Source organism: Dasypus novemcinctus, chromosome 24, assembly GCF_030445035.2.
Source record: "Dasypus novemcinctus isolate mDasNov1 chromosome 24, mDasNov1.1.hap2, whole genome shotgun sequence".
In the NCBI taxonomy this organism is placed as follows: domain Eukaryota; kingdom Metazoa; phylum Chordata; class Mammalia; order Cingulata; family Dasypodidae; genus Dasypus; species Dasypus novemcinctus.
Window position 1 is genome coordinate 46,428,791 of NC_080696.1, and position 17,378 is coordinate 46,446,168.

The 17,378-nt window shown below is 41.3% G+C and overlaps 1 protein-coding gene across 2 annotated transcripts in view; it reads right to left on the reverse strand.

Moving 5' to 3' along the window:
* The window catches only part of PTPRT (protein tyrosine phosphatase receptor type T), a 1,175,887-nt gene that overhangs the window by 840,463 nt on the left and 318,046 nt on the right, over window positions 1–17,378 (reverse strand). For both annotated transcript variants that reach the window (XM_058287117.2, XM_071211722.1), the window contains exon 2: window positions 8,299–8,424. In XM_058287117.2, coding sequence (XP_058143100.2) covers window positions 8,299–8,424 — 126 coding nt within the window. The remainder of the gene's footprint in view (window positions 1–8,298; window positions 8,425–17,378) is intronic.

A 17,378-nucleotide genomic window follows, 5' to 3' on the forward strand; every position in this document is an offset into this window, starting at 1 on the left:
TCCCAGGGCAGGAAGGCTCCAGAGGTCCCGGGTGTGGGGAAAATGCCAAAGAAAGGCGCAGCCTCACAGAGGTTCTGCTGAGCTTCTTCCGATGCCATTTCTCTCCTGACCTTCCTAAAACTGATGACCCTCATGAGGAGTTAGTCCACCTGCTGGCCGCCTTCCCTGCTGCAGGCCTCAAGCGAGGCACAGAGAGGTCAGTGATGAGAGCGGGCCTCTGCCCTGGGTCACAGCCCCAGAGAGGAATCAGAGAAAACCCCAGAGGAGAGGCCAGCGCTCTGGGGGAGAGTAGGGAAGGCCTGTGGCAGGGCTTTGCTAGAGGAGACCGACAGAGGTGCCTTCGACCGACGGGGTCAGCAAGGGCATAGGCACGAAGGCCTGACCTGCAGGGGCTGTGGTTGAGACGAGAAATCCACTATGACTGTTTTTGGGAAACTGCGATGTTTCTGGAAGGTTATTGTAAACAAGAAGCTGAAGGGTCATGCTTGCCAAACAAGTAGAAACCAAGGCATTTCTGAGGACCAAAAGCAGCAGTTAAACTACTCTCTTTTAGAACAAATACCACGGCCTAGATGCTAACACTACCCCTGGAAGCCCCAAACCACAGGCCTCTGGTTGCTGGTTCTTCCTTCCTAGATGAAAAGTACTAGAGAAGGGAGACCGACTGGCCAGCATCCTGGCACCAGGCCCTTTTGGCTTCACAGAGCTCTGCATTCCATCCAGACCCAACATGATGGAAGATACACAAAATCAGGAAGCAGGGTTGGAGGCTGAGCTGCAAAAACGAAAGCACAAAGGCCCTCTCGTGTGATTATATAGAAGGGAAAGGGGAAGGAAAAGGGTAGATGAGAAGGCTGAGGCTAGGGATAGTGCTAAGGTCATATTATGAGAAAGTTCATTGATTAAAAGAACATTCATTCAACAAACATTTACTAAGTCCAAGGCAGTGGGTTACAGATATAACTAAAATGTCCCCTTCTGCAAGGAGAAGAGAGGCTGGTTCAGTGCACAGGCTTGGTATTCATCCGAGAAGCCCTGGTGAGATCATACTGCTTTTTTCAGTGAGTGCCCATCTTGACTGGCTGGTCCTCAGACCTGTTCTGGCCCATTATTATTCGGAATGTAGTTTCTGCTAATACCCAGAGGTCGCCATCTAGTGTACCAAGCACGATAACAGGATGGACACCGCAGACCATCACTAGTTCCTCACTTGTGTTTAGCACTTGGAATTTACCAAGTATCAACTCATGGACTAATTTCCAAGATTACATGTTTGGCATGTGGATGGCATCTGTGCTAAAGATCTCAAAAATAATACAAGCCGCTGCATTTGAGATACACAAGGGAGTATAGAAATACATACACAAAAGCAAATTGGATAACTCCTGTTGGAGAAGAGTACAGAGATATATGTACAAAACACTCACTGCAATGTAATTTAAGAGTAAGAACTGGAAAGAACTTAATATGCAACAATGCAGGGTGTTGAAATAAATCACAGAACAATTCTTGGAATGGAAAACTATGAAGCCTTTAGGTAACATGCTTTCAAAAATATTTAATGATATGGGAAAAGGCTCAAAAATAATGTTAGGTAGAAAAATATGTGAGTTTGTGTGAATATATGACTTATTTTGTTCTCTAAGCTATCTCTATTGTGAATATTCTCTACAATGAATATGCATTATCTTTGCAATCACAAACATGACTATAAATAGAAATAATTTTGAAAGATGTTTAGTTGGCATAATACATATTTCTCAGTCCTGAAGTTGAAGCCTTCCTGCTCTGCACATACAACTTACATGACCTTGGACTAGTCATGTCACTTCTCTGGGGCTCAGTTTTCTCAAAAATAAAGAGGAAACAATATGTGAACTCACAGGATGGCAGGCAGATTAGATGATATGATGTCTAGAAAAATATCCAATCCAGTTCTTGGGTAGGGTGGGTACATAGTCTGTACAAAAAAAAAAAAAAAAAAAAAAGCCAAGCCCCAGTACTTTTATAGCAGTCTTCTGTGTGTTCTAAAGTGGAAAGGTGATCTGGTCGGGGGATGGGGCTGGGGCCTAGACCTATGGCCCCAAAACCTCTCTTTATAGATGTCAGCTAGAACAAAGCAGGAGCACATAGCCAAGGGCAAGTGGCATGAGGGCAAAGCCATTACCACCCTGAAGACTGTGCCTGCTGCACAAGGGTGATTTGAAGTATTCACATTTGCACGGCTACATCCCCATGCCCGTGTTCTCCCTGGATGTTTCCCTACTCCTGTCCCTTCTAACCAGTTGACCAGGTTCTTTGTATTAACATTTCTCTGCAGAATTTTTGCAGGTTAGAGAAAAGAATTCAAGGATTCCTCCTTTCCTCCTTTGATTTTAAAGTCTAAACTCACTGAAGAGATTAGGCTGTGGGTTCAGGAAGGGTTGGGCCAGAAGGGCTGGGCCTGAAGGTCAAAAAGGTGAGAGAAGACGTTCCCCCAAACTGGAAGGAGGTCAGGGTTGGGGCTGCAGGTCCTACATTGCTCCGTGGCAGTCCTTGGGGAATGGACAGGCCCCATAAGGGGTGCTGGGCAGAGCACCTGGGCTGCCTAGACCTGAAAGAAGGGTGCCAAACCTGGGAAAGCAGCAACAGAACTATCAGACCTGAAGGGACCTCAGGGGAGGCAAATGCACAAGCTTCTCAGAGAAAATCACAATGGACTCCATAAGTCTCAGGACATTTGTACAACCCTAGGGAAGGGGAAGCCCCAGTAATGACTAGGTTTTAATGTCTCAACACCCTGGGGTCAGGGTCAGATTCAAGTTGATATAAAGTAGAAAAATAAATGCAGCAATTCATGTGCACCTGGCTTCCTAGCCTGAGATTCATTCCCAACACTTGAAATAATGCCCTACAAGTATCAGAAGGAAAGAGTTGGAAACTCTCCAAGACCTATTAGCTCCAGCATCAGTTCTTTTAAAGACCCTGCAACACTTGCAGCTTTCTTCAGCCTTCAAGAAAACCTCCTTTGGGGCCAGACCTGCACTCCAGGGTTACCGTGTGGAAATCTATATCAAGGATAGGAAAGCAGGCTAGGAAACACCAGTGGCTCCAGTTAATTCTGCAGACAGGATAGAGACCTGGAGAAAGGGTTGTGGGTATAGTGGCCCCCGTTCTTCTGTGACAGCCCCAGTAAAGATGAAGTAGGGGTAAAAAATGGTTCTGAAGCCTGGAATGCTAGCCTGAGGTCTTTTCCCATGGAGAAGGGTAAATAAAAGAGTATGACAGTGGTTCCTGTGTAGCATTCAATGAACAGAGCTGAGATGGAGAAAGTACTCAAGTTCTCATGGTAGCAATGCATCCGGGAATCTCTGGACTGATAATGTGATAGCCAGGTCCTGAGCCTCAACAGACTCCAGCACCTACAATCTGATTTATTGGACTCACCACACTCAGCTAAGATGGAGTTGAAGAAGGACAACCACCACACCATGGAGCCTAGAGTGATTACAACTGAAAGTGGGAGGATTGCATCCAGCATCCATGTGGAATCTGAGCCTCCTCTTGACATAGAGGTGCAATGGACACAACCAATCCAATGTCCACATAGAAAAGGTGGCATTGGATTGGGAAAAGTGGACATGGTGGCTGATGGGTATGGGGAAATGCAGGAAGAGATGAGAGGTGGAGGCGTCTTTGGGACAGAGAGCTGCCCTGGATGGTGCTTCAGGGGCAATCACTGGACATTATAAATCCTCACAGGGCCCACTGGATGGAATGGGGGAGAGTATGGGCCATGATGTGGACCATTGACCATGAGGTGCAGAGGTGCCCAAAGATGTACTTACCAAATGCAATGGATGTGTCATGATGATGGGAATGAGTGTTGCTGGGGGGGGGAGAGGTGGGGTGGGGGTGGTGGGGTTGAATGGGACCTCATATATATATATATATATTTAATGTAATATTATTACAAAGTCAATAAAAATAAATAAAACAATAAAAAAATAAAAAACAAAAAAAAATAAAAGCCCATCTGGACCCATGGAAGACCACCTCCTGAAAAGTTCCAGTTTGTAAAGCAGCATCTGGGATGGTGTGAGATTGAAACTTGGGGCCAAGTTCTAGAGTTCTAGGGTAGGCTTAGAACCAGAAAACAATAGGGCAACCAGCATTGGCTAAGCCCTATTATGTGCAGGCATTGCTCATGCTCAGAGGCATCATCTCATTTCACTCTCATGCCAGTCCCCATGTGAAAGAAGAGGACACTGAGGTGGGGTTAATGCCCCAGAGTCACTCAGCTGTGGAGCAGGATTGGAATAAATAATCTGTAAACACAACCGTGATAAGGACTTCAAAATAGAACAGGATGCTGAGAAAGAACAACAAGGGGCCCATCATTATCACAAATGAGGGAAGAGCTCCCTGAGGAAGTGTCATCTGAGACGTGAAGAGTTGGCTAAGTGAAGGATTGAGAAAAAACATTTCAGCAAGAAGGAGCAGCATGTGCAAGGTCCTGAGTCATGAAAGAATCTGGTATGTTTGAGGAACTGAAAAACAGCCAATGTGTCTGGAGTAATTTATAGAGAGGGAAAGGGGTCCAGAGAAGATGCTAGATAATGCAGAACATTGTACATCATGGAGAAGAATTCACATTTCATCCTACATGCCAGGGGTTACCACTGGAGGGTCTCAGTGCCAAATGACATAAGCTGATTTGTCTATAGCCTAGTACAAAGCTTGTCATGTGGAAAAGGATTGGTAAAGGTTGTGGAACATATGAAAATATGGACTCAAACCAGATTTTCCAAAAAGAGATGGAAACTGATGGCTTTGCAGAAGGAAAAGATTTCAGCCTTTGCCCATGAGAACATACAGTTTTGCCTAATCCAAATTTGCTTTCATGCCTCCCTGCCTAAGAAGCACACAGAGATGCTGAAATCCACAGGCACATCATGACAGAATAATTTCAATGATTGCTATCAAATGCCTCTATTTGGAAAAAGCTCAGAATATCATATTGGCACAATCCAATATTTATGAAATGACACTCTGCCATAATGAGGGGCTGAGAAAATTAAGATTAGAAGCAAGATTTGATTCTTTGGGGAGAGAGAATGGTATGGCAAGGGAAGCAGCAATGTCATTCAACTTCTTGGAAACTTGGTTTTCTGTTCTGTAAAACTGGAAGGATAGTAGCAAATATGAAAAAGATGTGTGATTAACCCAATAGCGATTACATAGACAGTTGATACAATTTATCATCCATTTTTTCACTTAAAATAAAAAACTTGGTAAAGACCATTACCCCATCCATCTACCTATCCATCTGTTCATTTATGCATTTACCCAACAAAATTTTATTTAGTACCTGTATGTACCATGCACTGCAGAAAGAACTGAAGCTAAAGCTAGGAACAGGAATTCTATGGTTCCTATTCATATGGACCTTCTCATCTAAGAGTTAAACAAACACTGAACAAATAACATCAGCTATGATGCATGTTACAAAGGAGAAGTACAGGGTGCAATGGGAACATGACAAAGAAAGCTCACCCAGACTGGGGGATTTAGGGAGGGTAGTCTAAGGAAGTGATGTTTGAGCTAAGATGTTAAGTAGAAGTACATGTAAGTCAGGAGAAGGGGGTGGAGGAAGAGGTTTATAGAGAGTGAGTCTCTGAGGCAACAAAGAGTCTAGAACTTTCTGGGAACTGGAAAGAGGCCAGTGTGAAATGAACCTAGTGGGGAGTGAAACACAGTAATGCTAAAGGTCAGGACCAATAGGGCACGGTAGAGTGTGGAGGCCATGGTATGGCTTGCAGGCCTTGGTGGGGTATGGAGGCCATGGTAAGGCTTGGAGGCCATGGTAGGGCTTGGAGGGCCATGGCAGGATATGGAGGTCATGGTAGGGCATGAAGGCCATGGTAGGGCTTGGAGGTCATGGTAGGGCTTGGAGGCCAGGGTAAGGCTTGGAGGCCATGGTAGGATGTGGAGGCAATGGTAAGGCATGGAGGTCATGGTAGGGCTTGGAGGGCCATGGTAGGATATGGAGATTATGGTAGGGCATGAAGGCCATGGTAGGGCTTGGAGGTCATGGTAGGGCTTGGAGGCCAGGGTAAGGCTTGGAGGCCAGGGTAAGGCTTGGAGGCCAGGGTAAGGCTTGGAGGCCATGGTAGGACTTGGAGGCCATGGTAGGGCTTGGAGGCCATGATAGGGTATGGAGGCCATGCAAGGGCTTTAGTCTTCTTTCTCAGAGCAAAGGGAGGCCTCAAAAGGATTCCAAGCAGAAGCTGGATAAGGCAAAGGTAGGACAGGTAATGTGAACAGGTCTTTATTTAAAACAATCCCTTTGGCTTCTGTGTGAACCCTGGATTAAGGGAGTGAGAAGAGGATGCCAAGAAGTCTGTTAGAAGGTTTTCTAGTTGTCCAGGAGAGAGCTAAGAGTAGTCTAGACTAGGGCAGGGGTAGAGGTAGAGAGAAATGGGTAGACCCAGGATGTACTCAGGAGGCAAAATGACAAAACTAAGTGATTGAATGGAAGAAAGTGTAAAGAAAGAAAAGAGAGAAGTATGTTCCCTGCATTTTTGAATCAGTAATAGACTAAAGGGGCTGTCCTGAGACAAGGAACAGTGTAGTGAGTTGATTAGAAGGAGAAAGTGGGTAAATTAAGTGTTCAACTCCAAAGATGAGTTTGGAGAGGACTACAGGGCTTCAGATTGGCTAAAGATAATCAGAAAAAAGCATACATGTGCATCTACACACATACACAAGCACACACAAACACACAAACTATAAGTTCCAAATTTATTTTGTCAATATCAAAGATGGTCATGCTGAACAGAAGCAAATGTGGTAAGTTTCAGCACAGATGCCCTTGACGCATGTGATGTCTGACCCCATCATGTACACCAAGACACTTTTGACAGTAAATTTAGCAGTATTAAAAAATACGATGAGGCAACAGGCATACAGTTTGTCCCATAGTCATTTTGCTAATGGGGGACATGGAGATGGTGACTCTACCCATGCAAGGTAAGATCTACCATATTAGAAAAGGTAAATTTTGTAGCATTGCACTAGTTTTTATACCTAGGGATTGTATCAACACTAAGGGGGAATGCATACAAACAATGTAGCCCCTTAATAGGGACGATTTATAACCATCCAGCAACTTTCTGTTTTGGAACCAAACTCAAAGTCAATGAGGCCACACCTAGATATCTCTGAGCATTTCCTCTGACTCAGCCTTTATGTATCTTTGTGACATCTTTGTGGCATCTTGGAAAACCCCTTTCCCTGGAAACAGCCAAGAAGTGGCAGCCATGCTGTAGGTTGTGTAGGTTTAGAATTCATAAAAGATGTCTGGGCTAAAGACATAAACGTGGGAGTCACCAGCTACAGATGGAAAATGAAACCATGGGAACGTTGAGGCCATTCATTAAAAGATTATAGAACGAGCCTGAAAAACTCCAATATTTAATGGCCAGAGTGCAAAAGAGGCTGAGAAAGAGTACAAGAAGGGGGTGGTGGAAAGTCAAGACTGTGTAGGTGAGAAGGAGCACTTGGTTAGGGTGAATTGCAGAGAAAGGCTTCCCCTCTCCAACAGCAATTGTCTTTATAACTGTGCCAGGGATCCTATCAATCCAGGTAGGTGATCATAATTTTCATAGAGGTGAATCAGTTTCTGGCTTACCTTACCAGGTAAACCTCCTCAAGATGCATCTCATCTAGGCATACCTCACCCTAAATGTGTTCTCCTGAATATATCTCTTCCAGGTATACGTGGAATATACCAGTTATGACTATAATAACCCTGCCTCAGGTATCCACCAAAGGTGTACATGTAGGCCTTAGCCTCATTGGTTAAATAAGCTTGGCATTCAGGATGTCAGGAAATTAACATTTTAATTTATATTCTGAATATGGACATTTCTCTATTACGTACAAGCTGTGGCAGTGTGACTTGAAGAAAAGAAGTGGCCTCAAATTCTTCAGAAGCTCTTTTTTTCCTCTAAAAATCCTTTATCAGGCTTCCAAAAACATAAATGCCAGTGATACCTTACTTATAGATAAAGCTTATAATCCCAAAGCTAAAAGAAATCGTAAAGGTCCCTAAATTCAGGTGGCATGTGACTCACACAGGATCCCTATGAATTCACCCAGCTATGGTTCAAATACCTCTGATGATGGGGAGCTCATTACCCTCAAAGCTATCCAGTGCCTTCTCAGATAGTTCAAATGGTAAGAAAGTTCTTCCCCATGAGTCATAATGAAAGCCAGCCATCTCCATTGAAGCCCCAAACGCAAAGGGTCACATACCTGTAGGTACTGCTGGGTCCAGCATTGGTTTTTCCCATGTGTTAATCTGCTCCCAGGTAAATCCATTGGTTCCCAGGGCCACGCTATAACCACAGTTGCTATAGTGCTCATCAAAGGAACAGCCACCTGCAGAAAAAAGAGATTTGGGTAAATACATCCCTGTGCTTGAGGCTAGGTTCGTTACCCCTGTCTCAATGGCTCTTCATTTACAGCTTTGAATTTCAAACTCTAGCAAAGATTTTTTTAAAAGGCAAGTAAATTGGATTTTGATATTTGCTTTGGTGCTCTCAGGAAAGGCATTGGTATCTGTAAGCCCCCCTATTTTAAAAAGTTAATAAGGCTAGTTACATTGATTTCAATCTTCCTCCCTATGAAAGCAAACAGCAACATCTCATTCTAAGTAGGAAAAATGAATGCCAGGGCATGCCTCTGTAATTGCTTCCGGCAACATGGAGAAATGCTGTAAGGTAGCGGAAAAAGCACTAGATTCAAGGTCTAGCAAAACTAAACTCCAGACTCAACTTTGAAAAACTGTGGGAGCTGGGGCTAGAGGCTTAACTCCTCTAGGTCTCCATTTCTTCACCTGTAATATGAAAGGAAATATCTACTTATAGAAATATTATAAGGATTAAATGGAATAACATATGAAATGTAACTGGCACAGAATAAATACTCAATGTCCACCTCCTTCCCTCTAAAAGCAGTCTGAAAAACAATTTTCCATGCAGTAAAAATCAAGTGTGTGGAGCAATCAGAGCTTCTGATCAAACAAGATGGTAGTATAAGATGTACCATCCCCAAACAGAATATTTGAACAATTAGCAAAAACTGGCAGAGCTATCTTCCTCACAAATTGGAAAACATTTAAAAAGTTACAGTAACTGAGCAAGTGCAGAATCAAGAAAATGCAGCTTTAAAAATAGAAAGACAAGAACATGACACACTTGCTGGCCCCTTCCCCAACCACTTCCTGGCATGGTATGGAGAAAGTCTTTGCTCCCATTGTGGGTCTTTGCCCCTGTTCCAGAGGGAGCAGAATAAACCTACGCGTGTGCAAGAATGCTTGCATGTTTGTGCAGATCTATGAGGTAGCAGCTTAAAAGACTGAACTAGGACATTCATCTCTAGCTCACTGTGTTGGTTTGAAGCTATAAATACCCCCAGAAAAGCATGTTCTTATGGTTGGTCAATTCTTGTAGGTATAAACTCATTGTAAATAGAACCTTATGATGAAGCCACTTCAATTGAGATATGACCCAACTCATTCAGAATGGTTCTTAATCCAATTACCGGAGTCCTTTATAAGTGGACGCAAGACAAGGAGAGAAAGCCAAAGAAGCAAAAAACTGAAAACAACAAAACCTGGAAGAGAAGGGAGAAACCAGCAGATGGCCTCCACATACCTTGTCATATGGCAGAGGAGCCAGGGTTCACTGGCAGCTAGTCTTTGGGAAGAAAGCATTACCTTGATGATGGCTTGACATGGACATTTTCTTGGCCTCAAAACTGTAAGCTAAAAGAGACCCATGGGAGTTATGGTCATGGCCGATGGGGTTAACTACCAGGGCAGATGGCCCCTCTTTGGAAATGGTGTTTATGTGTGATGAATCTGGACTCAGATGGGATCTCCCTTCATAAGACTTTCATGCGAATGTGCTGGAGGTGCAGTTAATGTTGGGGTTTAAGATATATTTAGGGGATTTGAATCTCTGGACTGACAATGTGATAGCCAGATCCTGAGCCTCAACAGACTCCAGCACCTACAATCTGATTTATTGGACTTACCACACTCAGCTAAGATGGAGGTGAAGAAGGACAACCACCACACCATGGAGCCTAGAGTGATTACAACTGAAAATGGGAGGATTGCATCCAGCATCCAGGTGGAATCTGAGCCTCCTCTTGACATAAAGGTGCAATGGACACAACCAATCCAGTGTCCACATAGAAGAGGTGGCATTGGATTGGGAAAAGTGGACATAATGGACAAAGGGTATGGGGAAAGGCAGGAAGAGATGAGAGGTGGAGGCATCTTCGGGACATGGAGCTGCCCTGGATGGTGCTTCAGAGGTAATCACCGGACATTGTAAATCCTCACAGGGCCTACATGATGGAATAGAGGAGAGTATGGGCCATGATGTGAACCAATGTATATGAGGTGCAGAGGTGCCCAAAGATGTACTTACCAAATCCAATGGATGTGTCATGATGATGGGAACGAGTGTTGTTGGGGGGGGGGGAGGGGGGGGGTGGGGGGGTGGGGTTGAATGGGACCTCACATATATATTTTTAATGTAATATTATTACAAATTCAATAAAAAATAAAAAAATTAAAAAAAAAAAAAAAAAAAAAAAAAAAAAAAAAACTGTAAGCTAATAAATTCCCATTGTTAGAAGCCAACCCATTTCATGGCATTTGCTTTAAGCAAACTAGGAAATGAAAACACTCACTCTCTCAGAACTTGCCCTGCAGATAATGGCAGCTTGCAGAAAACTAAAGCAGTGAAAGAAAGAATTAAGTCAAAGTGGCCCACAGCAAATGATTATAGGCTGCAAATACATAATAGAGCACTGAGGTGGGTATGGGATAATCTATTTCAAAGGGAGTAAAGGAAAAATACATATTCCTGAAAATGGGAAGGATTCCTAAAGCCACTAGTGAACACAAGCCCAGAACAACATGCAGGCAGAAAAGACAGAAGAACTTGCATTCATTTTCAACTCGAGCTGATCTTCCTAATAGAATGGCTAAACCCTGAAGGAAAACATCTGACAATGCAGAGTCAACTTTCAAGGAATGTGAAAGGTGCTTTTTTCTTTTCTTTTCTTTGCATTGTTTATTTTTATTACCTCCTGGAATTTGAGAAAATCTCCATCATAACACTAACTGGATACAACCTTAAGGAATAGACTAAATCCCAGAATTATCCATTAAAATATAAAGTAAACAGTGTACAATAAAAAATTACAACAAAAAGCAAAAGGAAACAATGGCCCATCCAAAAGAACAAAATAAAACTTCAGAAACTGTCAATGAAGAAAACTAGACTTTGGTCACATCAGGCAAAGACTTTTAAAAAATGATCTTCAAGATCCAGCAAGGTGGTGGCAGAGTAGGCACTCCTAGAGTCAGCTCCTGCTACAGGAAACTTAGTAAACACCCAGAGCTATCTGGAGCTAGCTAAAGCACATGTTTGGGGACTCCAGAAGACAAGAAGAGTATCCTGCAACATCCTTGAAGGAATGGAAAGAGGAAACTACCCATCTGCAGAGAAGATTCATAAGTAGAGCACTCCATGCCAGGGAGGCTGGTGCCCATCCTTCACTGTAGGTACAAACCACCTCAGGAGATGTTCCACAGCTGAAATTGAGAGCTCCACTTACCAAAAATGGGGAAGGAAGAGACCTTTGGGCACCAACTTCAGTTACTGATGAATAAATTCAGATAGCTAAAGTATAACCCTAAGATCAGCTAAAGTTTGAATTTGTCCAAGTTGGAAAGAGGCCAGCAGCTGTCATTTTGATACGACCCTCAGCATGAAGGGAAGCCCAGATGACCAAAAATCACAGTGATGGTAGGAATTCGTTTCTTTCACCCAGATCAGCCTGCAGTCCTAGCCTAGGCTTTAGCCCCACCTCTAACAAGGAGAAGACTGGCAGGCCTTGCACCAGCCTATCCAGGTAACTGCAGGTACATGTGGCTGGCACAGACTGAATAATCAGATATCTACCAGGGCAACTGCGGTCATCTTGGACCCGTGCTGCATACATTGCTGCCCCAGGCAGAGAAGAAAAGGGCATGAAACTTCATCAGTCTCTCTAAGCAACTACAGTCTAGGCCTGCAACGATTTGGATTATTCCATACACCTGTGATTCTGTCACTACCCCTGGCAAAGGAGAAAGTTGGGAGAAGCTTCATTGGTCCCTGGGGCAATGAAGGCAGCTTCAACCTCCACAGCTTATAGCACCAACTATATCCTTGGCTCTTACTGCACAACCAGAAAGGGAGAATGGGCAGGATGCCCTAAACTAGAGAGAACAGCACCCAAAATAATTAAATACTCTAGTAAGCCTGAAGCCAAGACACCAACAAAAAATTACAATCCACACCAAGAAACAGGAAGATATGGCCTAGTTAAAGGAACAAGATAAGCCTCAAGATGACATAAAGGAGTTGTGACAACTTATCATAGATGTTCAAACAAATCTCCCTAATAAATTCAATGAGATGGCTAAAGAGATTAAGGATTCTAAGAAGACACTGGATGAGCACAAAGAAGAATTTGAAAGCATACATAGAAAAATAGCAGATATTATGGAATGAAAAGCACAATAAACAAAATTTAAAAAACATTGGAATTATGTAATAGCAGATTTGAGGAGGCAGAAGAAAGGATTGGTGAGCTTGAAGAAATGGCCTCTGAAAGTGAACATACAAAAGAATAGATGAAGAAAATAATGAAATAAATTGAACAAGGTCTCAGGGAACGAAATGACAGCAAAAGATGTGCAAACATATGTGTCATGGGTGTGCCAGAAGGAGAAAAGAAGAGAAAAGGGGCAGAAGGAATATTTGAAGAAATAATGATAGAAAATTTCTCAACCCTATTGAAGGACATAGATATGCACATCCAAGGTGCATAACATACTCCCATCTGAAAAAATCCAAATAGATCAACTCCAAGACACATACTCATCAGAATGTCAAATGGCAAAGACAAAGAGAGAATTCCGAGAATAGCAAGAGAAAAGCTATGCATAACATATAAGGGATGCCCAATAAGAGTAAGTGCTGACTTCTCACCAGAAACCATGGTATGATATATTTAAGCTACTACAAGAGAAAAATTTTCAGCCAAGAATCTTATATCCAGCAAGATTGCCTTTCAAAAATGAGGGCAAGTTTAGAATATTCACAGGTAAACAGAAACTGAGAGAATTTCTAACCAAGTGACCTGATTTTTAAGAAATGCTAAAGGGTGTGCTAGAGCCTGAAAAGAAAAGACAAGAGAGAGAGGCCTGGAAGAGAATCTAGAAATGAAGATTATATCAGTAAAAGTAACAAAGTGTAAAAAGAGTGGTGAAAATAAAATATGACAGATAAAACTCAAATAGTCAGGAATAAACTTAACCAACTATGTTAAGTACTTATATTCAGAAAACTGCAACTCAATGTTAAAAGAAATCAGTAAGCCCTAAATAACTGGAAGAACATTCCATGCTCATGGATTGGAAGACTAAATATCATGAAGATGTCAATTCTACTCAAATTGATATACAGATGCAATGCAATCCCAATAAAAATTCCACCAGCATTTTTTAAGTAAGTTAAAAACATGATTATCAAATTTATTTGGAAGGGTAAGAAGTCCCGAATAGCCAGAAACATCTTAAAAAGGAAAAGCGAACTCTCATCTCCAGACTTTAAATCATATTACCTAGCTATGCTGTTAAAAACAGCAGGGTACTGACATAAAGACAGACACAGAGACCAATGGAACCAAATTGATGGTTCAGAAACAGATCCTCACATGTATGGTCAAGTAATGTTTGACTAGCCTGTCAAACCCACACAGCTTGGGCAGAATGATCCATTCAACAAATCGTGCTGAAAGAACTGAATATCATAGCCAAAAGAAGGAAAGAGGACCTCTATCTCATATCTTATCCAAAAATTAACTCAAAATGGATCAAAACTCTAAAAATAAAAGCAAGAACCATAAAGCTTCTAGATGAAATTGTAGGAAAATATCTTTAAGACCTGGTGGTCAGTCATGGATTCTTAAAAAACATAAGAGGAGGACTGAGATGGACTACTGATGTATAATGTATGTAGGAGTTTTAATTAGCTTTACTGTAAAAGAGTGGAAATGTATAGAGTGGATGGTAATACATAGTGAGTAACAGCTGGTTTATAAAATGGTATGTGGCTGAAAATGGTAGTTTAGGTATATAAATGCCATTTGACAGAAAGCTAGAGAATAATCTAGGAACTGAATAGCACAGTAAACCAAGCAGTGGATAAGAACTGTGGTGATGGTACAGATGCAAGAGTGTCCTCTGTTAGCTAGAGCAAATGTCCATCACTATTACAGGGTGGTGGAAAAATGAAGAAGCATGGGAAAAATCCAACTGGAGTGACCGATGGACTGTGGTTAGCAGTAATAATATAATATTCTTGCATCTATGCCAAAGATGTACTGTGTTCATAATGGGGCAGCATGAAAAATGTGTGCCAAATGTACACTATGGATGTGGTACCAAACAGATAATATTATCTTATCTGTAAAAAATATTCCACCACAGTGTGGTGTGCTGATAGTAGGGTGCTGTTTGGGAATTCTGTACATGTACATGATTGTTTTATAAGTTTACAAGTTCTGTCACAAAAATACATTTAAAAAATAATAATAGGGTGGGTTGGGTAAAAATACACCAAACGTAAGAAAAGGAATATAATTAGTAGTACAATTTTGACAATCCTCTTTCATAATTTTTAACAGATGTCTTATGACAATGCAGGGTGTTGGTGGAAGGTTGATGTATGGGGCCCCTGTATGATGTTGTGCATAATGTAAATGTGTACGTTCATTTATAGATGAAATAAACATATTAATAATAGGGTGGGTTGGGGGAAAATACTTTGGTTACTAGTAATATTTTGACAATGCTCTTTAATCATTAGTTAAAATTGTTTAACAACAATACAAGGTATTGGTGGTAGGGTGAGGTATGAAAGTCCTGTATGATGTTATATATTTGTTTCATAAGTTCACAACTATTACTATACACTTATCATTTTTGTATGTTTTATGTATGAGTGACATACTTCAAAAAATTTTTTAAAATGTTTTTCAATATATTGAAGGAGATGAAATAAATCATGGGGGAAAAACTAAAGGATATCAGGAAAATGAGGAATGAACAATGTGAAAATCTCAAGAAAGAGAAGAAAATTTTTAAAAGGAACCAATCAGAAATACTGGAATTAAAGACTACAATAGGGAAGTGGAGTTGGCCCAGTGGATAGGGCATCCATCTACCACATGGGAGGTCCACGGTTCAAACCCTGGGCCTCCTTGACCCGTGTGGAGCTGGCCCATGTGCAGTGCTGATGCATGCAAGGAGTGCCATGCCACGCAGGGGTGTCCCCCACGTAAGGGAGCCCCACACGCAAGGACTGTGCCCCATAAGGAGAGCTGCCCAGCACAAAAGAAATTTCAGCCTGACCAGGAATGGCACTGCATACATGAAGAACTGATACAGCAAGATGATGCAACAAAAAGAGACACAGATTCCCATGCCACTGACAATAGCAGAAGCGGACAAAAAGAAGAACACACAGCAAATGTATACAGAGAACAGATAACTGGGATGGGGGGGAGGGGAGAAAAATATATAAAAAATAAATCTTTAAAAAAATTAAAAATAAAAAATAAAGACTACAATAACAAATCAAAAATTCTTGGCGGGTTTCAACAGCAGATTGAAACTAGCAGGAAAAAGAAGAGTGAACTTGAAGACAAAATGCTTGAAATGATTCAGACTGAGGATCAGGAAGAAAAATAAAAGAAATAAAAGTGAACTGAGCATAACAGACCTGTGAGACACCATCAAGCATAACAATATATGCATTATGGAAGTCCAAGAAGGAGAAGAAAGAGACAAAGGGGCAAAAAGAATATTCAAAAAAAAAATAGCAGAAAACTTCCCAAATTTAATCAAAGACATGCATATACACATTCAAGAGCCCCAAGGATACCCAACAAGATAAACTCAAAGAGAACCACATACAGAACATAATAATCAAAATGTCAAATGCCAAGGACAAGAAGAAAGTTCTCAAAGCTGCAAGAGAAAAGCAACATGCTATACAAGGAAGGCCTAATAAGATTAAGTGCAGATTTCCCATCAGAAATCATGGAGGCCAAAAGAAAGTGGGGGCAAATAAGACAATCCCAGACAAACAAAAGCTGAGGGAGTTCGTCACCACTAGACCTGCCCTACAAGCAATGCTAAAGGGAGTTCTTCAGACTGAAATGAAAGGACACTAGAAAGTAGAACAAAGCAGCATAAGAAATAATCATCTCCAGTAAAGGTAATCATAGGGGTAATTATAAATAACACTACCATTGTACTATACTTTTTGGGTGTGTAACACAACTGCTCACAGGTTCTAAAATACATATGCATGTAAAGTAATGATAAATCTATGGCTTTGGGCATACAAATATAAAGAAATCACCTGTAGTGAGTACAACAAAAAGATGTGGGCAGAGGGGCATAGGAACAGTATATATGTATGTATTGAAATCAAGTTGGTATCAAATCAAACATGATTGTTATAGATTTAGAATGTTAAATTTAATCCCTGTGGTAATGACAAAGAAAATATGTGAAATTATATACAGAAGGAAATGAAAAGGGTACCTGGAAAAAATCAAATAAATATGAAAGAAGGCATTAAAGAAAGAAATGTGAGGGGAAAAGGTATGAGACTTGCAAATAGCAAAATGGCAGAAGAAAGGTTTGCATTATCACTAATTACTTTAAATGTAAATAGATTAAATGATCCAGTCAAAAGGAAGAGACTGGCTGAATGGATAAAACAGCATGACCTATGTGTTTACAGGAGACTTAACATAAAATTTAAAGACACAGGTAGGTTGAAAATGAAAAGACAGGAAAAAATATAGCAAGCAAATAGTAACCAAAATAGAGGGAGGTTGGCTCTACTAATGTCAGATAAAATTATTTTAAGTCAAAAACTTATGAAGGATAAAGAAGGTCACCATATACCAATAAAGGGGACAATTGGAAAAGAAGAAATAACAATTATAAATAGGTATGCATCTAAAGGTAGAACCCCAAATACATGAAGTAAAAATCAACAGACTTGAAGGGAAAGAGACAGTTCCACAATAATAGTTGCAGACTTCAATACATCACTTTCAATAATAGAACATCAGGAAAGAAGATCAATAAGGAATAGAAGAGGGAAATGGATGTGGCTCAGGTGACTGAGCTCCCTACACATGGGAGGTCCAGGTTTGTTTCCAGGTACCTACTAGAGAAGATG